The 20704-nt window shown below is 38.9% G+C and overlaps 2 protein-coding genes across 2 annotated transcripts; both read left to right on the top strand.

The window, feature by feature from the left end:
- The first annotated feature begins 1686 nt into the window (after nt 1-1686).
- Nucleotides 1687-9092, top strand: LOC108603094 (elongation of very long chain fatty acids protein AAEL008004). The gene is made up of 6 exons (XM_017991590.1): nt 1687-1754; nt 6651-6788; nt 7580-7687; nt 7748-7828; nt 8133-8594; nt 8648-9092. The coding sequence occupies exons 1-6, from the start codon at nt 1722-1724 to the stop codon at nt 8858-8860; spliced, it is 1035 nt and encodes a 344-aa protein (XP_017847079.1). The 5' UTR covers nt 1687-1721; the 3' UTR covers nt 8861-9092.
- Nucleotides 9093-14538: 5446 nt separating this feature from the next.
- Nucleotides 14539-18704, top strand: LOC108603092 (elongation of very long chain fatty acids protein AAEL008004). The gene is made up of 8 exons (XM_017991589.1): nt 14539-14633; nt 16777-16883; nt 16940-17130; nt 17188-17268; nt 17331-17493; nt 17557-17693; nt 17750-18028; nt 18555-18704. The coding sequence occupies exons 2-8, from the start codon at nt 16823-16825 to the stop codon at nt 18702-18704; spliced, it is 1062 nt and encodes a 353-aa protein (XP_017847078.1). The 5' UTR covers nt 14539-14633; nt 16777-16822.
- Nucleotides 18705-20704: the final 2000 nt, after the last annotated feature.

Here is a 20704-nt window from a genome sequence, read left to right as displayed (position 1 = left end):
TACAGTGTGGCAAAAAAAAACTGTCAGTCAATAGTGAAAAATTCAATTTATTCATTTTTGAAGTGAACAACAGCAAACTGAAGTCAAGCGGCAACTAAGAAAAATAGCAAAATGGTAAGTGACAAAAATTTAATAACAAATATATAAAAGAAAAGTTTAGTTAGCTAAGCTGCTGCGGTGTTCATTTATTTTATTTTTTTGTTGCTGCCAAAAAGTTGTTAACAGCGTAATTTTACCAAGTACACGTTTTTTAAAAGTTTTCAATGTCTTTCGCGGAAAATTTGCAACGCTTTTGCTTTGTTTGGCATTTCTACGCGACTTTGAAAAACATTCTACTTGTTTACCAAGAAATGTTGTCTGTCTCTGTTTTGCTAAATGCATTCGCACTTGAATTTTGGCGCATGTTATATTAACAGTTAGTTTTTGCCAAAATAAATTGCAAGCGTTGCAACTTTGAATGTCTGAAGGTCGTGAACTGAGGTCAGATCAAAGCGAAATGCTGGAAATGCAGCTGATGCTGGCGAGGGTGAGGCCGCTGCTGCTCAGACGACATTTCACACGGAAATGCAGCTAAGTGGAGCCTGTGGCCTGACCTTGAATTTTATACACTTTTAACTGTTAAACTGGAATTGGCTTAAGTGGATGTAGACAACTGTTATATGAGCTGAGGCACTTTAGGCGCATTGCAGGTGATTGGCGATTGTTGTCAAAGCTGCTGCGGCTGTTGCTGCTGCTGATGATGATGGCAAAGTGAACTGGATTTCGTTTCATGGCCAGGCCAGGCAACAGGGCTTGAGCCTGTGTATAAGTGTGTGATTGCAACAGGCGATTGGCTTTGTAGTTGTTGTTGCTGCCGTTGCTTATTATTAGCTGTTGCATTGTTTTTGTATTCGTTTTCTTTTATTTTTTATTTTTACACATCGTCATTATGGCTGCTGTGTAGAAATCCAATGATTTTCATATTCATTCAGCAGCAATGCTGCGAATTCCACTGAAATAACTGAAATAAAAAAACCAATACATATGCACTTGCTGCTGTATGTGTGTGTGTGTCTGGCTAATGATCATAGCTGGGCGCGCATTGCAGCATTCAAATCTGCGCGTTAATTTCTTTGTCTACGCTTTGTTTTAGTTTTACACGCGCATCATAATTATAACAGCTAAAGTTTAAACATTATCATGAGCATTTAGTAGGTTGACAGCAACGTTTTTTGCAGCTAATAATAATTATCATAAAACAAAATTTGCTTTTAATCAAGCGATTTAGTTGCAATTGCTGTAAGCGCTGACGCCAGCTGCGCAGCTGCCGCGCTGCTGCTGCGGCGAGAGAGCGCGCGAGAGCGTATGCGCGATAAGTTTGGTGACTCGCATGTGACTGCAAACGCGTCGTATGCGTGATATTCAAATGCGTGTGTGTAAATATAAAAAGCAAGGAACTGCATTTGCGGCATTTTGCAATAAAATTGCAATTTAGCCAAAGGTTTATTGTTTATATTACTAACATTACGATTTGCCAGACAAACACGCACGCGCGCTCTCTCGCTCTCTCAGTCTCGCGCTCTCTCTCTCTGTTTGCTCAAGCAGTTAACTGTTTATCGCGTTGTAGGCGTATAGTGTCTCTCTCCCCGTGTATCGCATACAAGTGCTAAACTCTGATAAACGTGTTGTTGCTGTAATAATAAAAATATAAAAAACTCAGTCAGTACAAATTTGTGTGCATTATGTCGTGGATGTCTTATCGCAATACGTTTGAAGTAAGTGTCATTATTGTTAATTCAAAATTGCTGCTTTGAGCTAAAAGAACTTCAGCAGTTGCCAGTGTTTGCTTTGACGTCAGTTAACATAAGCTTAAGTAAACAAAAATATATATAACATCAAACCGGATCTAGTTTAATATAAACAAGATCTGCTGGCTTTCAAAATACCGCCACTCATAAGTTTTGTGCACTTGACTATTAAGCATACTTAACTTAGTTAAATGCTGACAATAAATTACAGCAACTTGGCAACTCGAAGCGCTAACAAAGGCATAGTGAGTGGCCAACAACAACAACAAACGTCTTGCACCAATTATTTGGCGTTTTAGGCTGACAGCGCACCAAACTTTGTTGCCAAATTAACGCGCGTTTAGTCTTCTTTAGTGCAGCAGACTAAAAACAAGATATGTTAGCTGCAGCAAGTGCAGAAAAGCGGTTTTTTGGCCATTGCTGCGCATGTTGCAATCTATGAAAAGTTGCAAGCAGTGGCTGCAAGTGAATGTTGTAGCAGCGATCGCGTTGCATATTCAACTTGACCCACAATACAAATACTCAGCAAAATCAGCATATCAACATATAAAAATATATAAATCTTAATAATAAAACTGCGCTTTTTATTACAAAATTTTAGGCAAACTAATGGCTAATTGCATGCGCTGTCTGGCTGTCTATGTGTGTGTGTGTGTGTGTGTTCATACGTTGTTGCATAATTTGTCTTATTAGACATGATGCCGCTGGAGTAAAAGTCGCAAGCTGAACCTGAATTTTTGACTTTAAAAGCCAGTTGCAAAGGCACACACACACACATGCACTAATACACACACATGTCTGGCAGCTCTTTGTGTGCGCTGCGCTCAACTTGACCTATAAATTGATTTCGATGTTGTGCAGGTTCCACAAATGAATTATTTTTTATTTTGCTTTGGGCTGCCAAAGAAAATGTTTTCAAAATTTTTGTTGTTAACGATTTATTGGCTTTATCTTTTGGTCTATCTATAGTGCTTAAGCCTGGGCAAAGTAAAAGTGTTGAGCTGCACAATTATACGCTTTTTAAAAAATGATTATTCATATCTGGTTTTTTATATAGCAGAGCAAATTGCTTAGTGCCGGCGATGCACACTTCTTATATAAATTAAAGCTAGCCGCCGTCGCAGTCTCATTAAAATAAATCAAATTCAGCTCAAAATGAAGCGAAAAATGATATTTAGACAGCGCGACACTGTTCGCAATCACAATCGCCAGACTAAGAGTCGCTGGCAAAAAAATATAAAGAAAGAAAGATTTTTTTTTCGTGGAGAGTGAGAAAAAAATAAAAGCCAGTCCAACTGCCTGGCTGGTTGGCCTTGTAATTAAATATACACACACACATACAGTCATGCTGAGAGTGTGCGTACAAAGAAACAAAAATTTGGACTGTGCATGTTACTTCATCATCAGCTCAGCTCAGCTCATCCCAGCACCAGCACCTCGAAAATTTCTCGCGCTGCCTCTCGCTCTAACTCGAACTGTTGTCTTTGAAATTTACATAGTTGTTGCTGTTTGATAAGTTAACGTCTTAATTTAATTAATTGCTGAAATGTTGTAAAGTGTTAATAACGACGACGATATTGTTGGCAGCTTTAATGCGTGATAAATAAATTCTTAAGTAAGCGCTGATTTAGTTGAAATATTAAGTCTCAAGTTGTTTGCCGGCTTTCAATTAATGCAAGTTACTTATTTAGTGGCTGGATTTACCCAAATATCTTAGCAGCAAAACAATTAGTTGCTGCCAAGGTGAGTGGCATAGGAAATATCATTGTGTGTGTGTGTGTGTTAGTCACGGTCTTTAGGCCTATTGCAGTCTCTGGGTTAGGCCCCAACAGCTGTTGAGCTGTAGATGTCGCCACATGCAGACAATGGCTGATGAATGGTCATTATCAGCGCCAGCAGCGACGTCAGCAGCAGCATCAGTCTCAATCATTGACATAGTTGTCTGTTTTGGGCGCTTGCAGCTGTTGGTTGTGGCCAAGTTAGCGCGCTTATGGCTCATAATGAAGCGTTAAAATGTAACGCGCAAGCAGCAACAAACAAAATAACAATTACAAATGCCTTTTTACACTTGCTGCTGCTGCCGCGACTGTTGTTGCTGCTGCTGCTGACGGAAGCATTTTTTTTCATGGCATTTTTTGGGAAAGCATTTTTTGGTCTGTGCGCGTGTGAACCAAAGAAAGCGAAAAAAGGGTCACTACTCAAGTGGATGCTGTGCCGACTTACGCAAACAGCAAGCAATGTATCGCCCTCTCTCTCGCACACACACTCATGCTTTATGTAATAACAAATATAATATAGCAGTAGTGAAGCTTTTGGCTATGCGCGAGTACAAAGTCCAAGACGTTTGGCAAAATTCTGATTAAGCGCAGCAAATACAACAAATCAGCATGAATCGTCAAAATATAAATAAATACTATGCCATATATAGCCACAACTAATGCTTAATTAATATACGCCAGAATCTGTAAAGCAAACATGCAAAATTTCCATGTGCGCTTGTCGCTTGTCTCACATTTTTTTGCTTTTTTTTTGGGGCAGTATATAATTAAATTTATGCATTAGTAGACGATATTTATAAATACCGGTTTATGCGACAGCAGCTGGAGCTCAGCAGCATTTGTGTTTATTTATTATTATTTATAAAAGTTCAACAAACTGCTTTAAAATATTTGTCAAAAGATTTGAATACAAACGCCTTGAGTTTGAGCGCGGCTTACAAATGTTTGTTTAAGCCGATAGCAGCGATTGTTAACTGTAGCCCACCCACAAGCTAATTGCATTATTTTTGACTTTTAGAGAATGCTGCGCAGTAGGCAAACAGTTAACATATATTTAAGAGCAATGTGCGCGACGCATGCAAAGTTGGCTCATTAGTTGGCAAAACAAGTGCGCACCACAATTTGTATGAATATTGATTGAAAGAAATGCTAAAGCGATAGCGCGTCATGACTTGCAAGTTCATAGTCTAAGCTGTGCCCACGCATGAGCGAGTTTGTGTCCTAAGTCTTTTGTTTTGTGCGTACATTAAGCTTGACGAATCGTTTTGGTATTTGTCACTTCCGTTTACAGAAATTCTAATCGAAAGTCTACTACACGGAAATGCATTGAGCACAAATGTTAGTGCTGCTGCTCTATTTGGCTAGACAAATAGACTAAGTTCAACTACTTAAGGCAACAAAACGCAGCCAATTAATTTTAATTGCAGCACTTGTGAGCAGCACTTGACTGCAGCTTAATACCTGTTAAATGTATATTATTTAGCCTGCCTTAATGTGTTGACAGTGTGCACAGTGTGACTTTCTGTGTGCATAACTGGTTTAATGACGCGACCAGACCAACTGGGCAGCGCCTGTAATTTTCCTTAATCAAATTGCAATTGCATAAAATATTTAAACAAATACTGACCTACGTCAGCTGCATATATGCAAATATATAACTTACGTAAAGCAGCGATTTCTAGAATATACAACTCAGCAGCTAGTCCAGCAACTTTCTAGTGGTTATCTTATAATAAGACTCGCAGCGGAAGCTGTTTTATTAAAATTTGCGTTTTCTGTGGCGCGTAATTTTAATTTTAATTTTAATTTCAATTAACTGACACGCAGTCGTAAAAAGTGAAAACCCAGTTGTCTCTCTCTTGGCATAATGATTCATAGGGTGTCTTGCTTCAGTGGCTGCTAAAGCATATTTGCCAGTCATTGTCTTGCTTGTTGTCACACGCTGCGTATGTGTAATGTGAGCAGCAGATCCGCCCCATTGACCATCGCACATGCAAATGTTTTAAGGCTATTAAAATAAGCTAAACACACAAGTCTTGCCACACATACAAGCTTAAATGATGCCTATAATAAATGAATTTGCTGTTGTTGTTGCGAATGCATCACGAAAAATGCCAAAGCGGTTGCCTGTAATAATTATGGTTAGTTTGCGGCACTTGCCACACCCGCCAGCTAGCCAGTCAGAGTGCATTATTAATGCAATTACGGCATGACTTGACTTTTCATGTCTTCAAGTGCTAAGCATTGTATTTAGACATATTGCTAAAGGGCCCGGACCAGCGCTTGAGCAATAGGCCAGCCAAATTAACAGCTAATTGCAGCCATATAGAAATTAAAGCCCGTTTCATTGTAAGAATTTACGGTTCACTAGGTAACGCCTTCTGCAATTTACAGTTGATTAGCTTAACTACTCGACAATAAAAATAAAAATATATACTATTGATTTCTGCGCTGAAATTAATCAGCAAGGCTATAGACTATTTAAACAGCAATTAGCATTAGCATAGTGCAATTATAATTCAAATTATTAATCGCCTGCTGCATTCCAAAGTTTAATTGTGCACACATGCGCATATATATACATATATCGGATACTTAGTTGATATAGCTAAAGCCAAGCCAAGACTATTCTTTGTTAAGCTCCGATTGCAACAGCATTGAACCAGTTTTGCTCAACGGTTTTTATATTTTATCTGTTGGCTTTTAACTTTTATTTTTGGCGCGCTAATCACCCAAACGAATATGATAGAAAATCATTGGGGCCAGTGCACTGCGCTGAGCTTGGCCTGGCCACTGCGCGCATACGGAAAAGTCACTGAGAATGCCGTTTGGCGCCAATTTTCTTTTCGCGCAGCCGGTTTAGGCCATGTTGTTGTTGCGGTTTTTAGTGCTAAGCCTGTTGCACAAATGATCAGCTGGCTATTGTTGATCCATAATCATATGTCTAATGTAAGAACTGACAGCGATTAAGCAGTTCGTTCATTACTGGCTGCCCACTCTTGAAATTAGTTGCAGCCACATGTTGCAATTTGACTTTATGAACTCTTGCGCACTTGACTAATGTTTGGACATTTGTTTATTTTAGGAATACCTCACACTGCTCTACGATGGCTGGCACGATCTTATGGACAACAAATCAGATCCGCGCACCCGTGAATATCCGCTCATGAGTTCGCCCTTTCCGACGATAGCAATGAGCTTGACATACGCCTATTTTGTAAAGGTAAGTGGCCAGCTCTCATGGCGGGGGAAGCACAGAGACAATGGCACAGCAAGAGGAGCTCACGAGCTATAATTACTTGAGCGTTGCGGGAAAAAACCCAAATGAGCACGCAGCCTCTCAATTGGAAAGGCAACACTCGAGGCACCACTCAGTGGAAATTCTAGTCGATTCTATAAACTATTTGCGCTGCCAGAGATGCGTGCATTTTTGTATCCTGCGTCAGCAGCGCGCGCGTCTCGTGTTAAACTAGTTTGTGTTTATTGCAAAAAGATAAAAGATATAAAAGAGTTCAGGGCCAGTCGCTCCATTCAAAATCAATTTCAATCAGCGTTTAATGCGCCGCCGACGATGTTGAAATTGTGACCCAAACGGTTCCAAATTACATATGCAAAAAAAAGACTTAAGCTGAAAACAAAAAGAAAAAAAAAAACGATTTCTATTTAGGTTTTGCCTTACATTTATGTACATGCATGTAGCTGTAGCTGTGTGTGTGTATTTTTGATTTACAAAATCATTTAACTGGCTTTCACATGGCCAGGGCCGCCGCACTGGCGTTTAAACAGGCGCGCAGAGACTCATACAAAAGACTTAGGCAACGAACTTGTCCCAAAATCAACAAACATCGCGCAGCTCGATTGTTCGTCCGTCCGTTTGATTTGATAATTACAGCATCGCTTTTATTTGATTATGTTAAACGTGCCAACGACAATTAAAAACAGTGCGCCATGTGAGCCTAATGAGCTCCATATACGTCGTTTTGTATAAATAAATAACTGTCAAGCGATTTGCAGGTACTTGGTCCCAAATTGATGGAAAACAGGAAACCCTTTGAGTTACGCAAAGTCTTGATTGTCTACAATGCAGCGCAGGTTTTATTCAGTATGTGGCTATTCTACGAGGTAAGTGGCCAATTTAAATATAAAACTCATATGTATAATTATTAAAATTTACATTTGCAGTCCTGCATTGGTGGCTGGCTAAATGGCTATAATCTGAGATGCGAGCCCGTGGACTATTCCTATTCGCCACGTGCGTTACGTGTGAGTATAAATTGTGGTTAGCAAATTTCCAAAAAAAGAAAATCTTTCGCTGACTGTGCCATATACATTTAGTATATGATGATATACAACCAGTTCTGGCTTAAACAAAGAGCGGACAGGTTGCTATGCTAATCAGTTTATGACACGAGCTGTTGCCGGCCGGCTTAACGGTTAGCTTGGAGCATAGAAATCTCACGTGTAGCATGCCCTATGATTCTCGACAGCTTAGAAAGTCAACACTGTACGAGATTTGCATAAAGTTGGCCACATAAATTTAAAATATATGGCTTTATATCATCTACAGACTGCACGCGGCTGCTGGTGGTACTACTTCTCCAAATTCACAGAGTTCTTTGACACCTTCTTCTTTGTGATGCGCAAGCGTTACGACCAAGTCTCCACTCTGCATGTGATTCATCATGGCATCATGCCCGTCTCGGTTTGGTGGGGCGTTAAGTTCACACCCGGCGGCCATTCGACGTTCTTTGGCTTCCTCAACACCTTCGTGCACATCTTTATGTATGCCTACTATATGCTGGCCGCCATGGGACCCAAGGTGCAGAAGTATCTCTGGTGGAAGAAGTACTTGACTGTGCTGCAGATGATTCAGTTTGTGCTGGTTATGGTGCACTCGTTCCAGCTGTTCTTCAAGAACGATTGCAACTACCCCATTGGCTTTGCCTACTTCATTGGAGCACATGCAGTCATGTTCTACTTCCTGTTCTCCAACTTCTACAAGCGCGCTTATGTGAAGCCTGTTGGCAAGGTAAGTAACTTAAATTGCAAGTTGTAGCTCTTTGGCTAATTTATCATTTGCAGGACAAATCTGCTGTCAAGGCCAATGGTCATGCCGATGCCGCACTCAAGGAACACAAGGATGGTGCTGTCACGCCGCAGAAGAAGCAACAGAACGGCTCTGTCAATAGATTTCAAAACACTTTCAACAAATTCACGACTGAGATGTGCAATCCAGCGCTAAAGTCCTCCACCACGACGAGACAGCGATACCTTGTTAATGCGGGCAATAAATGAAGCAGTTGCTCGTTTAGCCAGCAGCCAGCCAGCAAGACAGCAAGCCAAGCAATAAACAAAGTATAAATTAATTAAATGTAACATTTAAATTACGTAACATTAAATTAAGCATAAGCATAGGGAGTCCAAGCGTAATTCTAAGCGAGATTTTCAAATCGACATTTTAAATGAAACAAAAAGCATATTATCAAAGAAATCCCAACAATGTATATACATATATATATATATATATTAATAGCACGTATGCTCTATACAATTATCTTTTTTTCTATTGATCTACATGCTCTGCACGTGTATCGCTTTATACTTACTTATTTAGATACTTACATATATACTTGTGTATATTTCTTTCTTTATATGTGGTTCAGTCAAAAAAAAAAAATAACAAACGATACCGAGTATCACAATAAATGTATTTGATACTCGCAGCATCTTGAAATGAATGCTAATATTATACTGTTGATGTACATAATTGTATTTTTGGTAAGGCAAGCAAAAACTTTAATGCGTGTTAGTAATATTGTTGGATTCGAATAAGCAGAATACACATGTGTTTTTTATTTTATAAATAAAATTGAGATTGACGAAGATACGCATTATATTTATTTTAAACGTTTTAAATGTGAGCTGTGTGATTCAAATGCAACGGCCACTTAATTCAAATTACATTTTCATAGCCGACTGCTCAGTGCTCACACTCGATATACGATAAGATATGTGTTGCACGCTCGATAGGTAGCTAGATAAAAAACGGCTAAATTTAAACTTGTTACTTTTAAATGCTTTGAAAAAATGCAACTAATTTATTGCTATTATTTATTAATGAGCGTGAGCTTCCAATCTTTATTTTATAATTTGTATAAATGATTAGCGCATTCATTTTAAACTAGCCATGTAAACGATAACAAGATAAGCTGCTCCTCCTGTTATCTTACTACAGTGCTCTCTTTTGCTGTTAACAGTAACATTACTTGCGCACGATATATTCATATTCAGTGTCATCGCTGACATATTTTATCGCGCGTCGGTAACTTACAAATGTGCTAGTGTGTGTGTGTGTTTCTTTAATTTTAAGCAAAATTTACTGCCACTGCCGGATTTATTAAGTTTACCGGCCACTAATCATTGGTGGTAAGTCTAATCGGATCATCGATTTTCCGTTAGCAACTGGTTGTACGTAGAACAGAATATTAGTCATCGGCATATAGTGAGTGCGTGGTGTTTAATTAAAACAAAATCGGCCTCCTGTTTCCCGCCGCGCCCAGTAAAGCACAACGCAAACGAAAGAGGAAGCAACAGCCAAAGTAAAAGCAGCAAAGAGAACGGGCACGTGTGTGTAATTTTCTCTCTGTGGGGCGTGTGAGAATTGTTGTGCTACACAAATGTACACATAAGTAGTATGGAATTCGGTTTGCCCTTTAAAGAGATTGGGGAACAACAGTGACGCGCTGCCTCAAAGCCCGCATACGCATAAGCATATGTGTGTGTGTGGGTGTGTGTTGTTGTTGTGCACGCAAAAAGCCCTCGCAAATTCCATTGCCTATTTTCTATGAAACAATATGCAAATGCGGTCTCGGGCTCGCTTTATTGTGTTGTCAATTGCTTGGCACATATACAGTTATGTCAATTCAAATGTGTTGCATCACGCTGCGCCTTTGCCCCTCTCTGTTTACTAACTGCGAGCGAGCGCTGCCCCCCAACGCTCCCTCGTCATCAATCAAGAGCAGCAGCAGCAGCAGCGACGACAGCAGCAGCAGCAGCAGCAGCGGCGACAACCTGTCAGCGTCGCACAGTGGGCAATTACAAGTACGCGCGCCTGCGCAGAGCCCTACGCTGCAGTTTGCTTGTTAAAGCTGTCGATCAAAAAAGTTTCACCTGTCGCGCAATGCGGAAGCCGTCGTCAATCGGAATCAAGTACGTCGAGAGTTTAATAAGCCAACAAAATAATAAACAACAAAAAGTAAAAGAAAAGTGCAAGCTGGACACAATGCAAAAGTCCCAAAGTGGGCAAGGTGTTAATTGAATTCTAAAAATGCTAGACGTCGTCACTTGGCAATTTTTAAAATAAACAAATTACAATTGCCTTTAATGCATGTGGCTGCTTAAAAGCGTTGGGCTTAATTACAAATATCAATATGAAAAGTCCTAAGGTTCAAGTTCAGCTACAAACATATACATATAGAGATCTATTTTATTTTTTTTGGTACTTCACGCTCTGTGCGCATCGATCGAACGATGAAGAGAGCGGTTTGTGATTTGAGTGTGCAAGGAGAGCGGTAAAAATATCGTATCATATAGAAATTTCATTTTAGCACCGTGGCGTGGCGTTCAAAGTCCAAAACGTAGCCACGAGAGATGAGAGACGAGAGACAGGGAGCTCTGCTCTGTATATAAACATGCCTACATATATGTGTATATATGTTTGTATGCATATCTCTCTAAATGTTGATAGCATGTTTGGTATTGGCGTGGTCTCATCTCACACACACAGACTTATGCACGTGTGTGTAACATGCATAATTTTAACATCTCTTGGACTTACAAAAGTTCTTACAACCGGTTCTTGCTGCTCTCACCCAAAAAAGGCAAAATTATAAAAATGTATAATAAAATAATACATAAATAATTTGATTGTAAATCGATATGCTGGCGGCTGTGGGCACGTCTGTGTACCGCTATTGTGTTTGACCACAAACATTTTGAAAAAAAACTTTAACAATAGAACTGACTGCGCAACCACCTGTTGCCGTGCAGCGCATACAAAAGACGCCGTTAGCTCAAGCACTTGATGGTTTTCTTTAAATAAATTTATATTTTGTAGCGCATATGAATGAATATTTACAAATACTTTATAAATAAACATAGATATTTGTAACATTCTTAAGCATTAGGGTCAATCCATGACTTACAACATTTAAATGTTTAAATTTGTGCGCATAATTTGTTTTTAAATGTAGGCGCTCAGCATTAATTATTGCTATTATTAATTTTGACCAACTGACTGACATGTTTGCTATTGTTGCATTTAAAGCTTTGGCCTGAACCGGTTGGTAACTGGGAAAGCTTTTTGCAGATGTTTAGTTTATAAACTTAATAGCGTTGACTCAATTTTTCGCACATTAATTAAGCGACCTTCGTTTTTATAAAATATATAAGTTTGTATATGTTGTTTATGAATTTCACTTGTTGCTTAGCATAATCCAAGTCTGATTATGTTTTGTTTTTTGGCGCAGCCTGTTTTTATTTTAAATTTGGTTATGCAATGCCAAAAATACTTTCAGTAGGTCGTCTCGATGGTTTTCCAGCGCGAATTGTGTTCAAGTGAAACGCTTATTGTAAAGGGCGAGGCCTGTAATCGAACTAAATTTCATGAGTTGCTCTTTCCCAGCCCAGCAGCGAGCAACTTGCGCTTTCATTTCGAACTGCGAGCAAACAATTCGACGCACCAACGGCGATTGCCTTTATTTAAGTTTAACGCTTGGAATGCCAAGTATTTCACTAAATATAATTTTTGGACGTCGTACCATCCGCTGCTGTCTGTCTGTCTGTTGTATTGGCCCAGTCCAGTGACTGAGTCAAAGTCACGCAAGTTAAGCAATTTTTGGAGCGTTGAGCTAGATTCGTCGTCGCCTAGGGGGCTGCGTATGCAGTTTGTATATTAAATGTGCGTACGCTTTTTATAAATAATATACATAAATTAATTATAGCTTGAGCTGTAATGTGTAGTTAAACAATATTAGATTGATAAGCAGCAATCAACATGCAATTGTTTATTGAAAGCTCAAAATGCTTGCGTGTTGACACTAATTTGATCAATTATCGCCCAGTTGTAATTGAACTTTACTTGATTTTACACGCATATGCGTTGCTCCAAAAAACGCAAAGGGCTGCACTCAAACTGATTTCAGCTGATTAATCGAATTAACTTCAAAGTGTATTACAATTAAATAATTTCGATTAGTTCAGCATCATTAACAGTTGGTAGTTGCGCTCGCCCACATGTTCCAGCGCCCATAACCATAGCCATGTGAGCTCATAGTTGTAGTTGTTGATCTTTTTAATCAGCGTCGACGTCGAGGCGCTAATGATCCATGCAAACAGTCGCTGATCTTCGGCTAGAAGCCAATCGTATAGCAACGAGAGGGTCAACAGCTTACATTTGATATGGCAGCATATTCAATTGAAAGTTAAATTTACATACATTTGTACGTTTGTATTTGTGCGTGTTTATTTACTATTATTATTATTTTATTTTGGCAATTGCTGCAATCGGAATCTGACCCTGAAATTTAGTTTCTACGTGTTGGGTAGTTAACATTTTGTAAGAAAGCCAATTTGTTGTTTAATTTGTCGTCTGCCAAATTGTCTATGTGTGTGTGCGTATAATTTGTGCAATGACTGTAGGTTCAGCAAGATATTTAATTTTGACTTTGACCCAATTTGCGTGCGATTTGGAATCTGAGCTGTTTAAATTAAAATTTTACTATTTTTTAAATATTAACTATACACGGTTTGTAAACGAAACTATGAATCAACTTTATTGCCATTCATTTGTTGCTGTTTACTTTAAGCTTTAATGATTGATTGTTTAATTGTTTATGGCTATTAGTTTACAAGCAATATGTGTCACACATTTGTCAATTATATTACCTTATGTTTCGGTAGAATCTCGCTTGCATAATTATTTGCACATTAACTATTTTTAGTGCTTGTGCACTTTACTATTTAAACATTGCATTAGCCACGTGCGGGTACAAAAGTTGCTAACAAACTAATTGAGAGTGTATAAAGTCAAGTGCGCTGAGTTTAAAGTTTATGCTTATATTAATATAAGTAGCTAGCATAGAACTGTAAGCCAAGTCAAGCAGACTGTAGAAATTAGGCCTACAATGTATGCGGCTAACGGTTTCTCTTTCTCTGCTGTGCTGCTGCTTGCATTTAAACAAGTTGGCTGCATTCTGAGTCTTGCGGCACTTTTTGGTCGCGCACACACACACACACTTGCATTTTTGCGCTACACGTTTTACACCTGTGTACGTAAAGCGGAAAGCGAAAGCGATTTGGCTAACAGCTTTATAATCGCCGCTGGCCGAAACACACGAACGCTTAGACAAATGGCCAACAAAATAAGTTACATCAACAACAAACAGTCAGCACAACAGTCAACAGAAGATGGCGACTTGCCCCACACAAGCTGCCACCAATTCCAGCTCCACTATGCTATTCTCTTTTCGAAAACGTAAGCATGGCTCAGCAGTACTCGGCGCTGGCGCTGGACGTTGACCACAGCTCAGTTGGATTTCTGGCACGCTGACCAACGGTTCAATTTGCGGTTAGTTCGTTCGTTGGCTTTGCTACTCATACATTAATATATAGACTCCGCCATACTCATGCGCGACACGTTAAAACGCAGAGCAGAGAATTCGCTATAGAGCTGCAAAACGCTGTTATTCGAAGGTCGTGCGCGCTCGCGCTCTCTCTCGCTCTCGCTCTCTGCGCTTGTAACTCACTCTCAGTTGCTCGCTGTCGCTGTCTGTGATTCACCGTTATGCCATGTAATCGGTTTGCTCGTGCGCACATTGATCGATACAACTGTCGTCTTGTCGTCTCGTCTCTGCCGCTGCCGCGACCGCTGCTGTCGTTCGCTGCCGCTGCCTGATAAGGTTCAGAGACGCTCCCAACCAGTCGTCAGTTGGTTTAAAAACGTGCAAGGCAGAGCATCGCGCAAGCGGGACGGGAAAATCGTTAACCCAAAGCGCCAAGTGTCTTTTGTGTATGTTTTCTATGCGTGTGTGTGTGTGTGTCCATGTGTGTGATTATCTAATCGTCTTAAACATAAATTAATACATACATATTACAGTATTTGTAAACATAATTAAAAAGCCAAGACAGCTTCACAGCAACAACAACAACAAAAAATTAAAGCAAGAAAAGCGAACAACTTTCCAACACACAAAAGAAATAAATTTATGTAAAAAACAAAAACAAAAGCAGGTGCGTGGTGTTCAGTTCAACTAACGAACTTGTAACAGCAATCCATATACATATTTTTGTATATAAATGAAATTCGCATTGTATAATCAACAAATTGCCAATACGTGTGCGGCCTACTTAAAATAAAACTTCAACACCAGCAAATGCACAAGATAATTCTGCCAAAAGACTTAGTCACTCGCTTATCAAACGAAAAATTCAATTAAGTGCTTAGCAAAAAGTAAAAAAAATAACCCACAATTAATAAACTGCCAATTGGCATTGATAACTGCTGATTAGTTGGCGCTTATGCGAAGGCAACAGGTGGCTAACACTCACAATCAAATTTCTGGCTAGTGATATGCAAAAGCGTCGACGGCCATTGACCAGCGCCAAGTGATTGACGCTTGTTATCGCAGACTTGTGACTCAATTGTTGCCACGCCCCTTGGCTTTGTGCAGCGCTTAAATTTGCTAAAGCGCAGCGTCAACACAAACTATTTATTTATAAATCTAAAAAAACAATGCGCTACATAACCTACTAACCCATTAACAGTTTACAAAGCCACACACAAAGCTGCATGCAAACTAAAAATTCCCACACGCTTGCACCTGCTTTAGTTGCAAATCGCGATTAAATAAGCAAACTTGCGTTTTTTTGTTTTTGCACACACAGCTCAGCTCAGCTCAATGTTGTGGGCGTTGTGTCTGCTCTACTTAATGCCAGAAACAGCAACAAAAACAAGAGCAGCAGTAGCAACTAAGCCAAGCTAAGCCATGTTAACATTAGCGTGACGTGACTCTCCTCGCGTTTGCTCTTCACTGTTTGCTGATTAGCGGTGGCAGCAGCAACAGGCGACTGTGGCAAGCGCGCGCGCTCTCTTGTGTTGCATGGCTCATTGAATTGTTTGCCAATGACACACAGTGACTCCTTCGATGACGACACAGCAAAAAAGCACACAGCTTATCAGTCTAAGTTTATAAATAATTGCGCATACTTGCGTACGCTTTAAGCATTAATAATGCCAAATATTGATTTAGTAAGCGACTTGTTTGACTTTGCGCACTTGATGCTGGCCTGGCCTTTAGCTGTGTTTGCTTTGTAACTTCTCTGATTATGCAACATAACGCGGCTGTGTGCTGTTTACGCTGCCACAGCCCAAGCATATTGACTTTAAAGATTTTGTAGTATCTGTCGCTGTTGGTCGTGCCCATATTATGCCAGCAGCTTGTTGTGTATGCGAAAATACGTTAAATTGTTGGATATTTACGCCTGCGCCTGCCACTGACCCACACACACAGCGCTATGGCCAAATTGCGACAGCAAGTCAATGGCAATAAAAAACCCACAGACTGTTGCTCTCTGTTTTTTTGTCTATTGAGCAAGCGACATCGACGACGACGACGACATCTTCATCAGGCAGACATCTTCATCAGGCAGTCATTGTTCATGACATTCAAAAAGCCAAAAACTAGACGCTGCTCATGGCATTGCGGAAGGCCAAGTTAGCTGCAGCTTAAGACAAAACTTGTTGAGGCATTTGCAGTCTTAGAATGCTGCTTTGCAATTCAAATGCTGCAACTGAAGGTCGACGCAACAGTAAACATAGTTATATATAATATGTTTGTACCGTCAAAGTGCAGAGTGCAGTGTCTTTGTCTAGTCACTGGCATTTTAATGAGCAAAGACAATTTATAAGTTTTTTTTTTATGACGCAACGTACACTTGTAGGCTATACGCTTATTGAATAACTGTTACGCTGTTTAAAATCAACATATGCATATTTATAACTTTGCTAATCATATGTCTATTTAATTGCAAATTTTAGTTTAAACACGAGTTTGGGAAATTACAATTTAAGTAGCAACAGTTGGCGTTTGTTCAATTATACAAATTGTCTAGATTTTTGCTATATAATAATACATTTATATTTTTTAATGCAGTTAATATAAACTAGCTGGTGGGCGCGTATATACAAACAGCTGCAATATGGAGGCGATTCTGCATAGTGTACACCATTGGTACAGAGATCTGATGGACAACAAGAGTGGTAAGCAGCAGATATAGCAGTTTATAACATTAGCTAATTTCCTAACTATTTTACAGATCCGCGTGTTCAAGACTTCTTCCTGCTCTCCTCACCGCTGCCCACGCTTTGCATGTGCATATTCTATGCCTACTTTAGCAAATCTCTGGGACCAAAACTAATGGCTAAACGAAAGCCAATGGATCTGCGCAAAGTGCTTGTCTACTATAATGCAATACAGACGATATTTAGTGCGTGGATTTTCTACGAGGTAAGCTCAATAAATTGCATGTTTTAAAACATTTAATGATTATTTAATGCATTGCAGTACTTAATGAGCGGCTGGTGGGGTCACTACAGTTTCAAATGCCAGCCCGTTGACTTCAGCAACAGTCCGATGGCCATGCGCGTAAGCTCAGCTTGGTCACATATCCTTCCTCAGTGTTATTAACTTGTCTTTTGTTTAACTAGATGGTTAACATTTGCTGGTGGTACTACATATCAAAGTTTACCGAATTCTTTGACACGCTCTTCTTCATTTTGCGCAAGAAGAACGAGCACGTATCGACGCTGCATGTCATACATCATGGCTGCATGCCCTTCTCGGTATGGATGGGTCTTAAGTTTGCGCCAGGTGCGTTCACCATCATATCCAATATCAATTTGTTGTTATACATTTATTCCGCTCTTCTTCTAGGCGGCCACAGCACTTTCTTTGCCCTGCTCAACTCGTTTGTACATATTGTTATGTACTTCTATTATATGATTGCTGCCATGGGTCCAAAGTATCAAAAGTTCATCTGGTGGAAGAAGTATCTAACCACCTTCCAAATGGTAATGAATTGTTTATTAATTTAAGCGTTCAACTAATTCTGTTTCTCTTTTTGCAGGTGCAATTCGTTGCCATATTTACGCATCAATTCCAGCTGCTGTTCCGCGACTGTGACTATCCCAAAGGATTTATGGTCTGGATTGGACTGCATGGCGTTATGTTCCTATTTCTGTTCAGCGATTTCTACAAAGCCAAATATTTGAGCGTCAAGCGTCGGCGTCGTGAGGCCGTCAAGGCGAATGGACATGCGAATGGCGCCGTGGGCAATGGCAAAGTGAAGCATTTAGGCGAGGGCGATGCAATGCTTAGCAATGGCAGCAATAAGGGAGCTTGCATGGTAAGCAAACTAATGCGTAAATCAAATGGCAACTGTATACTATGCGTATACGTATTAAATCAAGTAGCCCTTGAAAACTATTAGCCGTGTCCAAGCAAACAAATTGAAGGCTCGCCAATAGTTTGAATGAGCAAACAGCACAGCTACGCACGCACTCCTCCATTGCGTCTAGCTGTTTATTCATCAGTATTTTATCAACTTAAAAATTCTAACTAGCTTAGCTTAGTTAAACAAATAACGCGCGCGTACTTGCAAACTCTCAGCTCAGACTCGGACTCAGCTATTGCTTTGCGCTTTTTGCGGGGGACGTTTCAATTAGCGTGCATATGCGAAGCCGGATGCGAAGGCCCAATCATATTGGCTGTCGCTCATTGGCAAGACATACACAGCACTTTGAACTCTAGCTTGGGGCTTGACAACGATTCGCACGTGCCTGCGAAAGAAGAACAACGCGCAAATTTTATACATAAACAAATAGTTTGGCTTTTTTTTTTGATAATTTGCTTACATTTGATTCTTTTTGCAGCCCGTCTTGGAGGATGAATATGCGAAGGGCAATGGGCAGTTCAACGCCTTTGAGGGCAACTACTTCAAGGAGGGAGTGCTATCTAGTAATGACGCCATCTTGAACCCAGACAGCAGTAGCTCTAGTCTGCATCAGCGCAAAGTCAAATAACTACTACTAATCGGTACTTCGATGATATTCATTATGTTAAGTTTAGGTGATTAGCGTGTAACAGAATTGAGGAGAGAATGGTATAGTTAGCGATATATAGGCAAACAGCGTAATAATTATGACCATTGGTAACAAAAAGCAGAAACAACAATAAGCATTATGTTGTTTTTAATAATTTATAAATAATTTAAAATTGCATGCCAGATATTGATAGTGTGTGGATAACAACCGTGGCCTTTAAACGTATTTTGAACAGAACCAGGGCACCATATCTCCCTCCACCAGCAAAGACCTCTATTATTATATACATGACCAGCACCAACACTACTAAAGCCGCAGCTGAAGTCAGTCAACTAGCCTCTAAGGATATGTATACAAAAAATGGAACTGTTATTTGTTTGCATTTGTTTAGCAACAAAACAATTTGTGGCACAAGTTTATACATATACGATATATATTTGCTGTACTTTGGTTTTTTGCCCAAAACATACAACACACACACACACACATACTCAGATGTAAACAATTAATAAAACTATTTTTAGTAATGATATTTGTAATTAGCCACAGTTATATACGATATACGGTTTTCAATTGAGGCATCTACGCTTAATTGGCAACAACAGGAACCATTCACCTTTTATAAAAACGCATTAACTATATTTGTATACATAGCCACATTAACTAACTGAAAAATCAAATTGACTCGAGGGTATAACAACTAGTTGTAAACACATTTTTGTATAACAATTTTTGTAAAACAAAGACAGAGTAACGGATACGTCAAACCTAACGATAACAAACATATTCTTATGCCTGCTTTAAACTTAAATGTTAAACTATTTGTAGCTTGTTTATTTTTTTGTGTGTGTATGATACAAACGATTGTTGCAATATCTTGTAAAGTTAGAGCTTATATATACTATATATGTGCGATGTTGTAGTTAGCTAGCCAATTGCAAAAGAACAAAAACTCCCATAAACACATACAAAGCACACAACTAACAAAAAGAGCACAAGTGCTATATATACAACAAAAACAACAACAACAAGTACACAGCATTAGACTTTAAGTGCAATCAACTAAAGCAGCTGACAATCAGTTAAGCGATATGTATGTATATTTAAAAAACAAAACAATCACAAGCGCATTTACAATTTAGGTTTCGGTGTGGCTTATGTGCGTTATTTAATGTAATTTAAATTGTTTTATTGAGTCATTTCTTTTTTTTTCGGTTTTGAAAACGTAGCACTAATTTAGGAACATGATTTATTATTCAATTTAGTAGTTATATAAAGTCTGTTAATCTGTGCATTGGTTTCGTTGTTAAGTTGTGGTTTTAAGCTGACAAGTTCAAAAGCTATGCAAAAAAAAAAATATAATTGTAAAAAAAGCTTATTAATTTATATTAAAGAATCTATTATAAAAAAAACTTGTTTTTCTACTTCCACATCAATTGTAAAAACTTGATAAATAATTCAGAATATTGTGACTTATTTATTTCAACTAGTAACACATTTAATAACCACAAATTATATTTCAACACTATTTTTCAGATTTAAGTAGTAGTTATATTATCTTTTCCATTTCACATAAATTGTAAAATCTGGGAAAAAACTATTTCAATTAATAACACCTTTAAAATCAATAATAATAGTCAATACCACAAGGTATATTCCAACACTATATAGTCAGATTTAAGTAGCAGTATTTATTATGTACTTCCAGCTACAAAAATTGTAAAATCTGAGGGAAAAAGTATTTGACTAATTTACTTCAATTAATTTCACATTTAAAAACAAACAACAACTACATGCTGTAGTTAAGTTTGAGTATATATCTATCGATTTTATACGATTTTTGCACGCCTATTTGCAAAATCCGCCTCTATCTCCCGCAGTTATGCAACAAAAAATGTCGATCTGAACTTTTGCTGCGCTTGCTGCTGTTCAAAAACACTGCAGACTCTTAGGCATATGGAATTTCAACGACTTTTTAA

Source organism: Drosophila busckii, chromosome 3R (assembly GCF_011750605.1).
Source record: "Drosophila busckii strain San Diego stock center, stock number 13000-0081.31 chromosome 3R, ASM1175060v1, whole genome shotgun sequence".
Lineage (NCBI taxonomy): Eukaryota > Metazoa > Arthropoda > Insecta > Diptera > Drosophilidae > Drosophila > Drosophila busckii.
The sequence above is the reverse complement of the archived record's forward strand: the minus strand, read 5'-3'. Positions and strand labels throughout refer to the sequence as shown.